The sequence below is a fragment of the Hyla sarda genome, chromosome 1, assembly GCF_029499605.1.
Source record: "Hyla sarda isolate aHylSar1 chromosome 1, aHylSar1.hap1, whole genome shotgun sequence".
NCBI classification, from domain to species: Eukaryota; Metazoa; Chordata; class Amphibia; order Anura; family Hylidae; genus Hyla; species Hyla sarda.
This window is the reverse complement of record NC_079189.1, coordinates 222,990,075-223,004,321: the sequence shown is the minus strand read 5'-3', so window position 1 is coordinate 223,004,321 and position 14,247 is coordinate 222,990,075. Positions and strand designations below refer to the sequence as shown.

The window sequence follows — 14,247 nt, the reverse complement described above, 5'->3', positions numbered from 1 at the left end:
GCTTTATATGAATGACTTGCCGGTGCAGTGCCGTAGATTGTGATTTGCCATAGATTGTGATGGAGTGACTCAGCAGTTTTCCCTGCTCGAGCGCTCCGCCTCCATTACAATCTATAGGCTGACACTCGCACACCACCCCCCAACCATTGGTTACTGCGTGGGCTGGGGGGGGGGGGGGGGGGGGGGTTGTGCGAGTGTCACATGACATATTTAATCATCAGGCATCGCAGCTCACGGCAGACTCACTTGGGCTATCACAGGGAGAGGGTCTCTCCTTGTGATAGCCCGAAGCTGCACGGAGCTCTCATCGCCTCTGTGGCCCGATTCCGGGAGCGGAATGGAGCCACAGAAGTCAATCCATTTACTGTGTCCTCCCCGCTGCGCCTGTCAGCTTGTGTGCCCCTCGCACAAGCTGACAGTCAGTGTCACCCGCCAGCGTGATCACTATTCACCGCTAACGGGACCCCTGTGCCCGCTAGCAGTGTTATGTGTGTCTCCGCCAGCGCAATGTTCACCGCTAACAGGACCCCTGTGCCCCTGTGTTATGTGTCCCCTCCTGCGGCTCTGTTCCCCGCTCCCTGTTAGCTCAGGGAACGGAAAACAGATTTAAATTGCTTTGGGCGCAGAGAATACTGCGCATGCCTAGGTTGGTAGCATAGATTTACTTTTAGTGTAGCATAGTTTAGGATTAGTTTCAAAGAGACTACAACTCCCAGCATGCCCGGGCATGCTGGGAGTTGTAGTGCAGGGAAGGGCCCACAACTCCCAGCATGACCAAACAGGTGTAGGCTGCGTGGTGATGCTGGGAGTTGTAGTGCAGTGAAAGGACCACAACTCCCAGCATAGCTAGACAGCTAAAGGCTGCCTAGGCATGCTGGGAGTTGTAGTTTTACTCAGGTATAAAGTAGTGTTAGCGCGATTTAAGCGGTTAGTGTAGCGTAGTGTTAGCTCAATTTTAGCGTAGCTTTAGTTTAGTGTTAGCGCAGTTTTAAATTTTTAGCGTAGCGTACATTTAGCGTAGTGTAAGCGCACTTTTTATGTAATGTAGTGTTAGCGTAGTTTTAGTCTATTTAGCGTAGTGTAAGCGTAGTTTTAGTGTAGCTTAGGGTTAGCGCAGTTTTAGCGTATTTAGCGTACCTTCATTTTAGCGCAGTTTTAGCGTATTTAGCGTACCTCAATTTTACCGCAGTTTTAGTGTATTTAGCATAGTGTAGTGTTAGCGCAGTTTTAGCGCATTTAGCGTAGCTTAGTTTAAGCGCAGTTTTAGTGTATTTAGCGTAGTGTAGTGTTAGCGTAGTTTTAGCGTAGCTTAGTGTTAGTGCAGTTTTAGTGTATTTAGCGTAGCTTAGTTTTAGCACAGTTTTAGTGTATTTAGTGTAGTGTTAGCGCAGTTTTAATGTATTTTGTGTAGTGTAGCGTTAGCACAGTTTTAGCGTAGCGTATTGTTAGCGTAGTCTTAGAGTAGTGAGCGCAGCGTAGTCTTAAAGTAGTTAGCGCAGCGTAGTGTTAGTCCAGTTCAAGCATAGTTGGCGTAGTTGTACACGGGTGTACTATAGCTAACAGTTTTACAGGCAGATAAAGCGTAGTTTAGATAGTTTAGCGTGGGGTGTAGCTTAGCTTAGTAATTAAGTAAAGTGGCTACAACTTCCAGCATGCCCAGACAGCAAAACGCCGTCCGGGCAGGATGGAAGTTGTAGTTTTGCAAAAGTAGCAGAGGCAGTTGCGCTCTGCTACGTTAATGCAGTATACAGCCATCTGTATAGATGGCTGTATACGGTGATCACAAGGCCACTTACCCACCTCCGTTCCTGCTCCGTCACTGGACGTGTAGCAACGCAGGAAGATGACGGAGCTGGAACGGGGGTGGTAAGTTAGGCTCTCCAGGTACTAATCCATTTTTTTTGTGTTTTTCTTCTTATTTCAGATACGTGAATGCAGAGGACTACATCGGAATCGGTGGACTACGACGATGACCTGCATTTTTTCTTTTCTTTTAATAAAATGGTTAACGAGGGCTGTGGGGGAGTGTTTTTCCTAATAAAAATGTTTTAACTTGTGTGTGCTTTTTTTAAATTACTTTACAGGCTTAGTAGTGGAAGCCGTCTTGTAGACGGAGTCCATTACTAAGTCGGGGCTTAGCGTTAGCCCCAAAAACAGCTAGCGCTAACCCCCAATTATTACCCCGGTACCCACCGCCACAGGGGTACCGGGAAGAGCCAATACCAACAGGCCCTGAGTGCCAAATATGGCGCTCCTGGGCCTAGGCGGTAACAGGCTGGCGTTATTTAGGCTGGGGAGGGCCAGTAACGATGGTCCTCGCCCACCCTGGTAACGTTCAGCACTATTTGGCTGAAAATGAAAAGACGGGGAACCGCACACGTTAAAAAAAAAAAAAAGAGGGGGGGGGGGGGGAGGTTCCCCGTCTTTTCATTTTCAGCCAAATACCAACCAAACAGCAACAGCCTGACGTTACCAGGGCTTCCACTACTAAGCCTGTAAAGTAATTTTAAATAAGCACACACAAGTTAAAACATTTTTATTAGGAAAAACACTCCCCCACAGCCCTCGTTAACCATTTTATTAAAAGAAAAGAAAAAATGCAGGTCATCGTCGTAGTCCACCGATTCCGATGTAGTCCTCCGCATTCACATATCTGAAATGAGAAGAAAAACCCAAAAAAAATGGATTAGTACCTGGAGAGCCTAACTTACCACCCCCGTTCCAGCTCCGTCATCTTCCTGCGTTGCTACACGTCCAGTGACGGAGCAGGAACGGAGGTGGGTAAGTGGCCTTGTGATCACCGTATACAGCCATCTATACAGGCAGCGCAAATGCCTCTGCTACTTTTGCAAAACTACAACTTCCATCCTGCCCGGACGGCCTTTGGCTGTCTGGGCATGCTGGGAGTTGTAGCCACTTTACTCTATTACTAAGCTAAGCTACACCTTACGCTAAACTATTTAAACTATGCTTTATCTGCCTGTAAAACTAAGTTAGCTACACTACACCCGTGTACAACTACGCCAACTATGCTAGAACTGGACTAACACTACGCTGCGCTCACTACTCTAAGACTACGCTACGCTAAATACGCTAAAACTGTGCTAATGCTACACTACACTAAATACACTAAAACTGTGCTAAAACTAAGCTACGCTAAATACACTAAAACTGCGCTAACACTAAGCTACGCTAAAACTACGCTAACACTACACTACGCTAAATACACTAAAAGTGCGCTTAAACTAAGCTACGCTAAATACGCTAAAACTGCGCTAACACTACACTACGCTAAATACACTAAAACTGCGCTAACACTACACTACGCTAAATACACTAAAACTGCGGTAAAACTAAGGTACACTAAATACGCTAAAACTAAGGTACGATAAATACGCTAAAACTGCGCTAAAACTTCATTACACTAAAAGTACGCTAACACTACGCTACGCTAAAAATGTAAAACTGCGCTAACACTAAACTAAAGCTACGCTAAAATTGAGCTAACACTATGCTACGCTAACTACGCTTAAATCGCGCTAACACTACTTTATACCTGTGTAAAACTACAACTCCCAGCATGCCTGGGCAGCCTTTAGATGTCTAGGCATTCTGGGAGTTGTGGTCCTTTCACTGCACTACAACTCCCAGCATCACCGCGCAGCCTTCAGCTGTCTGGGCATGCTGGGAGTTGTAGTTTAGCTGATGGGACCACAACTCCCAGCATGCCCAGACAGCTGAAGGATGCGTTGTGATGCTGGGAGTTGTAGTGCAGTGAAGGCACAACGACTCCCAGCATGCCCAGACAGCCTTCAGCTGTCTGGGCATGCTGGGAGTTGTAGTTTAGCTGATGGGACCACAACTCCCAGCATGCTCGGGCAGCCTTCAGCTGTCTGGGCATGCTGGGAGTTTTGGTGCCTTCACTGAACTACAACTCCCAGCATCACTGCGCAGCCTTCCGCTGTCTGGGCATGCTGGGAGTTGTGAGCCCTTCCCTGCACTACAACTCCCAGCATCACCTGGCAGCCTTCAGCTGTCTGGGCATGCTGGGAGTTGTGGGCCCTTCACTGCACTACAACTCCCAGCATGCTCGGGCCGCCTTCAGCTGTCTGGGCCCAGGCATGCTGGGAGTTGTAGTCTCTTTCAAACTAATCCTAAACTACGCTACACTAAAAGTAAATCTATGCTACCTACCTAGGCATGTGCAGTACTCGCTGCGCCCGAAGCCCTTTAAATCTGTTTCCCGTTTCCTGAGCTAACAGGGTGCAGGGAACAGAGCCGCGGGCGGGGTGGATGGCTCGCGCAGGCGGGGACACAGAACACTGCTAGTGGGCACAGGGGTTCCGCTAGCGGTGAACATTGCGCTGGCGGGGACACACATAACACTGCTAGTGGGCACAGGGGTCCCGTTAGCGGTGAATAGTGATCTCGCTGGCGGGTGACACTGACTGTCAGCTTGTGCGAGGAGCACACAAGCTGACAGGTGCAGCGGGGAGGACACAGTAAATGGATTGACTTCTGTGGCTCCATTCCGCTCTCGGAATCGGGCCACAGAGGCCATGAGAGCTCCGTGCAGCTTCGGGCTATCACAGGGAGAGATCCTCCAAGTGAGACTGCCGTGAGCTGCGATGCCTGATGATTAAATATGTCACGTGACACTCGCACCCCCCCCCCCCGTTCAGCCCCCGCAGTAACCAATGGTTGGGGGGTGGTGTGAGAGTGTCAGCCTATAGAATGTAATGGAGGCGGAGCGCTCGAGCAATCTATGGCAAATCACAATCTACGGCACTGCACCGGCCGCGGTGCTTTAAATTAATGAAATGCGGGCCGCGCTTGAAATGAATGACTTGTGGGCCGCGCTTTAAATGAATGACTTGCGGGCCGCCGGCGCTTTAAATACAGGACTTGCGGGCCGCCGGCGCTGGAAATGATTAAAGGAAAACTGTCAGATATTTTCTCCCGCACTATCCACAGGTACTGATATATAGTGCGGGAGACACCGATTCCTATGAGCCCTTCCTTGCCCGGATCCGCCCGCAATTGTACTTTTATTCTATGTGGAAATCTTGCTGTAACTGGCACAGACGGGGCTTCTGCAGGTTAAATGGCACTGACGTCAGCGCCACTTATGAATATTCATCCCCCCTCCCTCCAGTTAGGAGCGGCGAAGAGAGTGGTATGGATTTTTGGTCATACCACCCAGCTCTATGATCAGTGTTATGAGCTCTATTTGCAAAACCAGCAGGTTACTATAGGTGAACCAATTTTTCCTAAAACAAAGTAATTAAAGGTAACTAAAGCTTTTAAAAAGGTATTTTTTTTTCTGTATTTAATCGCATATGAGACCACTACAGTACACCTTGTGGGGTGGCATGAAAACATATACGGTAAAATGATTTTCTATATGTTTAGAGATATACTGGTTTAGTATGAATACAACGGTTTTATTAGGCTTTGGCCGTATTATAATGTGAATTGTATTACCCAAGCAGCAAAAACAAACAAAACCACAAAGTAAACTGTTTGACTGAGTAGCAAAGGTTAACAGTTATAGACTGACAAACTCAGTATTGTTACTGATGCAGCCTTTAGCACCTAATATTTCTTATGAGACCTTTTTGCGTTTTACTTTTGCAGTATCTAGCTTACCCTGACATATTCCTGCAGTGTCCACATAAAAGTGTTGCCTGCACTGAGGCACACAACTCCCATAAGGCTTTCCTCGGTACTCTTGAAGTGCCTGTAGTGAATCCTCCGGATTTGTACACTGTGTGCAGTGGGAGTCTTCTGGTCCCAAGCAGACCCGACAAGAGTGATGGCAAGCTAAAGATGTAAAGGGAAGAAAATAGAACGTCATAATTGTGTTAATCATTTTATACAAAGAACAAACATTGTTATTAAACAGTGTTATTTTTGACTGAAGTGTTAATATTCTAATCGCTATGAGGATACACTGTAAGATCTATTTTATTTTAAAAGGCCTACTCCAAATATTTATCAAAATTTTTTTTTAAAACAAATTCAAATGTATGAAATAGTCTGTCAGGTTATGACTTATTCATTTTGCTTTTGACACATTTAGCTTTTTGCCATGGTATCCAATACCAGACGTTATAAAGGCAATCTTCTGTACCAATAATCCATTTTCGAGTTCCATAGAACTCAAGTTGTATTAATGACATTTTAACAAGAATAACACCGGGCAGTATGGTGTGTGGCCAGACAGTGGAAATGTAACACATGGCATCTCAAACAACATTTCTTTTGGAAAACCGCCACTGTAGTTTTTGAGCCAAAGCCAGAAGTTTAAAAAAAAAAAAAAAAAAGATATAGGGATTTTAAAATATGGTTGACTTTGTGTACTTTTGCATAAATAGTCAGATGGGAGGGAATTTCAAAAAGGTGTGAATAGGATGCTGTGTGAATTAAGCTCAGGGGGTTGTGAATGAGGTTAAGAAGTTATAGCATTCACACCCTTTTTGTATATACATTTTCCTACAATCTAACAATTCAGGCAAAAGTGCAGATAGTCAACCGAATAGTAAAAGGAGCTGGAGGGCATGGCAACAAAATTAAAACACATTGGAATCAGGGTACCAGAAGCTGGAAAATTATGCAAAACTTGATGTTTTTATACTATGCACATATGTCCTATAAATTAATGCTATCCAGGTGGAATGGTCAAGTCCAAAAGTGGGAGTTCCTCTGCAAGATCAGCTCTTTGTTCTGGCTTATATAGCGAAGTCCATAAAAGGCAGATCCGCTCATTGGTATTAATATGCCCTATGCAATAGATTGGAGAAAAATCTAGCCTGTCCATTCCTTCCTATCATAGACAAGTGCCATTGGGGAACTGTTATGCTGCACCCATATAGGTTGGATTTCCAAGATTATCAAGTAATATGTTATATATGGTCAGCTATAGGCGTCTCAGATTGTGATAAGAACAATATAATATTTTCGTGAAAGGGGTCTAATAGAAAAAGACATTTAGCGTTTACCATAATGGCCATATCAATTCCTAACTCACAGCCAATCTCATTTATAAAAAGTTGGCTGATGACCATATACCAATGTGCATTTTAATTATGTATCTCAGCCTTAGCTAAATTTTGATATGTGGTTTTCTCAGCTGCTGCCAAATCATTTTCTGATCGTTCCATGGGTCAGTACAGCTAAATAGAATCTGTCAGTTTTCTTACCCAAGGGTCAAGTATAAGAAAATCAATCTTTACATGAAAAAATTGCAATTAAGAAAAATGTAGGTTATTGGGACTGGGATTGATACTGGTTTATGGACAATACATGCTAGATTAATACATTTATTTCACAATGTAATTATTTAAGGGTTACTTAGCATTTTTTAGTGCCACTTACAATGAAATGAATTTATCATGCACTTGATGAAATTCATCCACTGATAAATAAGGCTTAATACTTTAAATGAAAGGCTAGCTTAATTTATTCACACAGAAACCCAAAGGCATTTAGTTTCTGTTTAATCCCTTTATTTTAGTGTTTAATTTTTCCGCCTCATCTTCTAAGAGCTGCAACTCCTGATTTTCCATCTACAATACCATATAAGAGATTCTTTTTTTGCACGACTACCATAATTGCACTTCGTAATGACACCTTTTATTTTACCATAAAATATACTGCAAAACAGAATACAAAATATCCTTGAGGTGAAATTGACATGTTATTCCTCAGATTGATACGATTACAACAGCACCCAATGTGTATAGTTTCCATTATGATTTACTACTTTTAACCATGTGATGTTTTCACACAGTGCACTGGTAATGCTGGGCTCTTCACAGAGATTGTGGGGGTCCCCAGCGGCGGGACCCCTGCAATAATACATCTTATCCCCTATCCTTTGGATAGGGAATAAGATGTTTAAAGCAGGAATACATAAGTTCATACATTATGTTTTGTAGTGGGGGGGGGGGGGGGCGGCGTAGAGGAATTAAGAGGATACTCTGGAGGGAAGAGGTCTATAAATTCCATGGACCCTGAATCCGAAGGCCAACCCAAAGTCCTTCAAATGCTTAAATTTAGGTGGGTAGTAGGTCGGCACTGGTGTGGTAGTCGGTGACATTGACCAATGCCTCAATAAAAAAGATAAGTAATTGCATCAAGAACCTATGAGTGCCTCAAATGGTTAAAGACTGCTGTCAAGTCCTGAACTGGATTATCTAAAAATATCAAAAAGTTATCAGCAAAAAAAGCATGAGCTACTAGAAGTCTGCTGGATTTTTCTGTTTTGTTGGTTGTCACATTAAGATTCATAAAAATGATGTTAGACTGTCATTCTGTCAGTTCAATAAATAACAGTTATTAATAATATCTTTATTAATAATAGCTTTACCATCAGTTTCTGAGAAGATTGTTGACAACCTATTTGAAGCTACTTTCTGTTGTCACTTTTTGTCAAATGACCAAAGCAATGAAACAGGAAAATATAAGTAAATACAATAAAATAGGTAAAAGTCATCTTCTGTTCTAGAGGTCCATTTACAAAAAAAAAAAATTCAAACCAACAAAGAGTGAGTAAGAGAATAAGCCACCACCAGCTATGTACGGTAGGTGTCAGGCGTACAACATTTATCTATATCGCTAAAAATTATGATTTTTAGCTATGCAGTCTTTTTTTTATTTATTTTTTGGGTCATTTAGACTAGGTAATGAGTTTATGTTAAAAATTAACAAAGAATGTCTCCACTGCTTTCTATATTTAGCTCTATTAGACAAACAGCACAATAATTGTTTGAACAGTTGGGGTTGATAGTGGATTGGTCCTTTTTCAGACAATGAAAAGCTTTAAAAGCTCCACTGGAAAACATTTTTTTTTTTAATCAACTGGTGCCAGAAAGTTAAACAGATTTGTAAATTACTTCTATTTAAAAATCTTAATCCTTCCCAACTATCAGCTGCTATTTGCTCCACAGGAAGTTCTTTTCTTTTTGGATTTCCTTTCTGTCTAACCACAGTGCTCTCTGCTGACACTAGAGATGAGCGAATCGAAGCAGACGAACCTGAATTCTTTACGAATTTCAGGATTTATTCGATTCGCAACGAATTGGAATATCACCGCGATTCTATCACGCAAACTGCTTCATTAAACTACATTTAACTGAGTTCCAGGCTCCAGTACACCTAAAATGGCGGATTCACATGTCAGTACATGGGGCAGGGGATGATGGGAAGGCAGGAAGGCAAGGCGGGAAGGGAGGTAGGCAAGATGGCCCTGAATCACATGCAGGATGCAGCCTATCAGCATTCATTCACCCCTGTGATTTCACAGCCCTATATAATCGGCAGCCATTTTGCGGCTGCTCATTTCATGCATTACACTGCAGAGAGATAGGAGGGACTGCGTGTCTCTGTGTGTTACTCAGACACGCTGAATAGATCATAATAATGCAGTGTTCCACTGCCAACTGCTAGTTACATCAGTGTCGTGGAAAGAGAGCAGTGCTTGTTCTCACTTAGAAGGATTTTTATGCCAGCCATTAACCTCCCAGTCACTTTATTCAGCATTTTATCAGAGAGGGGCAGATAGCTTTTCGTTGCCTCATACATATGAGCAAGCTGCCTTAACTTCATGAACCTTATCACAGGAGGCAGGAATGATTTTTCAGCGCAATTCTGTGTATTTTTTTCCACAAGAAACCATCTGCTGCTTATACTAGTCTGTAGATGGTATAGTAACCAGCAGTTCACATCACTCTTAATACTCTGATAGAGTGCAATTTTGGATTTAATACACTTTATTATTTTTTTTTATGGCGCTGCACTGTTGAGTCCTGCTGCTGTGCAAAAATAAGTTTTTTCAGCCGACTGTAGTGCATTTTTCTGCCCTCATACGTGCATACCTAATACCTACATCAAAGCACTCTACTATTTTGCATCTGTAAATCCTGGGAAAGTCCAGGTAGAAGTAATCACCGGCTTGTGTTTTACAAAAATATTTTTCCAAGTGTACTGTAGCGCATTTTTTTGCCCTCATGTGCATACCACATATCTACATCTAAGTAGTGTACCATTTTGTACCTGTTAATCTGTCAAGGGCCTAAATACTGTCAGAGTCCAAGCAATAGTACTCAACGGCTGGTGTTTTACAAAAATACAGAGTTTTTAGGCATATTGTAGCGCATTTTTCTACCTTCATCAGTGCATACCGTATACCTACATCTAAGTAATGTACTATTTTGTACCTGTTCATCTGTCAAGGGCCTACATACTGTGAAAGTGCAGACAAAAGTACTCATCGGCTGGTGTTGTACTCAGATATTGTTGTACTATTTTGTTCCTGTTAATCTGTCAAGCGCCTACAGCCGAAAGTAATCACCAGCTGCTGTTCTAGACAAACACCGTTTTAAGAGTAGTGAAGCGTATTGTACTCCCCTCATATACGCACGCATGCCAGACAGAAAAGTGCCGGGACGTGCACAGAGGAGTGTCCGAGGCCTAAATCCTTCAGGCAGAGGTCGCAGCAGACTAGGGGCGAGTGGCAGAAGTCGCAGCGAGAGGCCTGAGCTCCCGATATCAGCTAGCGGTCGTGTCTCGACCAGCAACCCATCTGCCATCATCGATTGGTTAGCACGGTCATCCACTTCAACACAAGTGACATCTGACACCCCCAGTCAACAGTCGGTGGGTTCCTCAGACACAACCCTCAGTTGGCATGGCCCGGAAGCAGTCCCTGTCCTCCCATTGCCTCTGTCCTATGCTGTTCCCTCTCCTACAGAAGTATCTTATGCTGTGGGTTCAGCTCCACTATTCACTGAGGACGATCTAATAGAGGACAATCAGCAGCTACTGCCAAGCCAAGAAGTGGAGGAGACATGTGCCGCTTCCTCCACTAGGCAGGCAAGTAGTGATGAGGAGAGTGACGTGTGATGCGGTGTTGTCAGGGTTGGGGGTCCTGAAGCAGACACTGTTGAGGAACCTGAGGAGGACATCAGTGACGTGCAGACACAACTCAAGGATGATGAAGCCAATTGAAATTGGAAGCCTGGTGCAGAAGAGGCTTCATCGTCAGAGTTGCAGGTTGCCCTTGAGGCAGCAGCTGAGCCAGCAAGGCGGTAGCATGGTTGGCAGTCAGTGTGGTGGCAGAAGTAGAAATTCTGGAGCCAAACGTGCCCAGAAAAGACCACCTGCTTCGTGGCAGCCTACCTTCCCGAGAGGCAATGGAACAGGGGTATCTGGAGACGGTGGCAGTAGCAGTCAATTAGTGCGGATTGTTGGTGGGAAAATCAGCTACTCGGCAGTGTGCCAGTTTTTCATCAAGCATCCGGAGAAGGTTCACATAGCCACATGCAAGATATGTCGGCAGAAGGTGAAGCGTGGCCAGGGTCCCAATATTGGCACCACGGCCCTGCATGAACACATGCTTTGCCACCATAAAGCGGCCTGGGAGAACCGTGGCTCCGATGTAGTGGTCCAGCCTGCTGCATCACCCAGTGGCCAGCCGCTCCCTCCTTCAGCCGGCCAAGGCTCCACCACTTTAGCTGAAGGGAGCTGTGTGTCATACCCTCCTTCTGTCACTCCAGATGCTCCTGCTTCTCCCACTTTTAGTCAGCCATTCCGCCAACAATCCATCCGCGAAGCCATGTCCAAGAGACAACAGTATGCGCCCACTCATCCAACGTCACAGAAGCTGAATGTGCTCCTGTCTAAGTTGCTGGTGCTGCAGTCCCTCCCTTTTCAGGTGGTGGACTCTGCACCTTTCAGAGAACTGATGGCTTGTGGAGAGTGCCAAGCCATCATTTCTTTGCGAAGAAGACAGTACCAACCCTGCACAATTTTGTGGAAGACAAGGTGGGTCAGTCCTTGAGCCTGTCGGTGTGTACCAAAGTGCACAGCAGCACCGACGTCTGGAGCTGTAACTATGGTCAGGGACAATACATGTCCTTTACGGCTCACTGGGTGAATGTGGTTCCTGCACAGCCACCACATGGACAGGTCATGCCACTTCCTCGTCCACGCTGTCAGCCTGTTGGTCCTGTGACAATGCGTGACTCCGCCTTCTTATCCTCCACTGTGTCCTCAGTCCTCAGCCTCCACTGCCACAAGTCTCAGTGGCCCTTCAACATACCATGTGTGCAGGGCACGGCGGTGTCACGCTGTTGTTCACATGGTTTGCCTAGGCGAAAAGACTCACACAGGGGATGAACTGCTAAAAGTCATTCGTAAAGAAATTGGAGCATGGCTTACTCCACGAAAACTGGAAATGGGAACCATGGTGACCGACAGTGGGAAGAACTTCTTGGCTGCGCTGTGACAAGGAAGGGTGACCTATGTGCCATGCATGGCTCACGTGTTAAATCTGGTTGTCAAGCAGTTCCTGAAGTGTTCCCCCCCCCCATTTGCAAGTTATCCTAAGAAAGGGAAGGAAACTTTGCATGCACATCAGCCACTCATACACCGCAAAGCACACCCTCCTTGAGCTGCAGCGTCAGAATGGTATCCCCAACATAGTCTGATTTGTGACATTGCCACACGTTGGAATTCCACACTGCATATCTTGCACCGACTCTACGAACAGAGAAAAGCCATCACCGATTTCTTGATGATCAAAGTGGATAGGGCTAATCTCGTGTGTAACTTCAATGTGAACCAGTGGCAGCTCATACGCGACACCTGCCGTTTGGCTCAGGCGCTTTGAGGAAGCCACATTATACGTAAATTGCCAGGATTACGGGATGAAAGACGTAATTTCACTGCTTCATATCCTACAACAAGTGTTGGAAACGATGGCTGGTCAGGGAAATGGAGCCATTGCGCCTACATCTCACGGCCACATGATCCCTGTGGAGGCTGAACTGGAGGAGGATGAGGGGCACAGTGGAGCACATTTTAGGTTTGATGAGATGGGCAGTGTTTCTAGTCATCTCACAGGAGGAGAGGAGGAGCATGATCAACTAGAGGAGCTAGAAGGTTATGAGGAAGGCGAGACAGAGGACCCAGACACACCGTGGCAGTATGCAGTGGAGATGGAGGCAGGGAGTCCCTCCGAGTCACTTGCACAAATGGCATAATGCATGCTCACTTGCTTGAGTCATTCAGCAGCGGGATGACTTCTGGGTCTCCACCTTATTGGACCCTCGCTACCGGCACAAAATGGGTGCCTTTTTTACACCCACTGAGAGGGAGAATAAACTGGCCTACTTCAGAGAGATCCTACATCATCAGTTGGCTGATTCCTATCAGTGCCATCATCCATCCACTAGTAGGTCTTACTTGGGTGGCCCTCTACGCTCATCTTCCACTGCCTTGGCTGCTGGGGAGGGGTGGGGTGGAAGGAGCAGTACCAGCTCCATCAGCAGCAGCCTGAGTCTACAGTCACTGATGAGTAGCTTTCATCACCCGCATAGTGAAGCAACTCATCAGCAGCAGGTAGACATTGAGCAGGACCTGAACCAGCAGGTGGTAGCATACCTTGACATGCCCATGTCAACACACCTTGAAGATCCACTGGACTTCTGGGCAGCCAAACTTGATTTGTGGCCGCAACTTGCAGGGTTTGCCCTGGAAAAGCTGTCCTGCCCAGCCAGTAGTGTGGCATCAGATCAGGTGTTTAGTGCGGCGGGGGCCATACTCACCCCAAGGAGAACTCATCTGTCCACGAAAAATGTGGAGAGACTGATCTTTGTGAAAATGAATCAGGCATGGATCAGCCAGGATTTCCACCCACCAATGCCAGATGCATCAGAGTAGATTGACCATGGTGCTACACCTACACTTCAAAAATATGGTAAGTGCCAAACAGATTTAATCACTGCTCCCCAGTTACAAACATTCCAGCCACCTTCATCACCAAGTACTGGTATTGCCACCCACTGCACCACTCTGTCACAGGGGCACTTTCAGGACTCCTGATGCTGCTGTTGCCACCTTCAGGCTGTTTCATTCAGCCACTATTTTGTCTCCTTATGCTTCTGCCAACTCCAGGCTGTGCCATTCAGCCACTATATGGTTTCCTCATGCTTTGGCCAACTCCAGGCTGTACCATTCTGACTTTATATGAGCTCCTTATGCTTTCCCCAGCTCCAGGCTGTATCATTCAGCTAATATATTGTTTTCTGATGCTGCTGGGACTGTCTTGGATATTACTACTTTTATATGTTAGCACTAGCAAACATACATGCTCAATCGAGATTTCAACATAGATCTTTTAATGTTAGGGGTTGTGAAGCCCTCTTCTGTACGCATCCTGCTGCCTGCTCCAGGCTGTGTGTT

General features: G+C 45.4%; 1 protein-coding gene across 2 annotated transcripts in view; it reads right to left on the bottom strand.

Moving 5' to 3' along the window:
- FRAS1 (Fraser extracellular matrix complex subunit 1) overlaps window positions 1-14,247 on the bottom strand; it is a 596,246-nt gene that overhangs the window by 270,048 nt on the left and 311,951 nt on the right. For both annotated transcript variants that reach the window (XM_056568808.1, XM_056568807.1), the window contains exon 18: window positions 5,650-5,823. In XM_056568808.1, coding sequence (XP_056424783.1) covers window positions 5,650-5,823 — 174 coding nt within the window. The remainder of the gene's footprint in view (window positions 1-5,649; window positions 5,824-14,247) is intronic.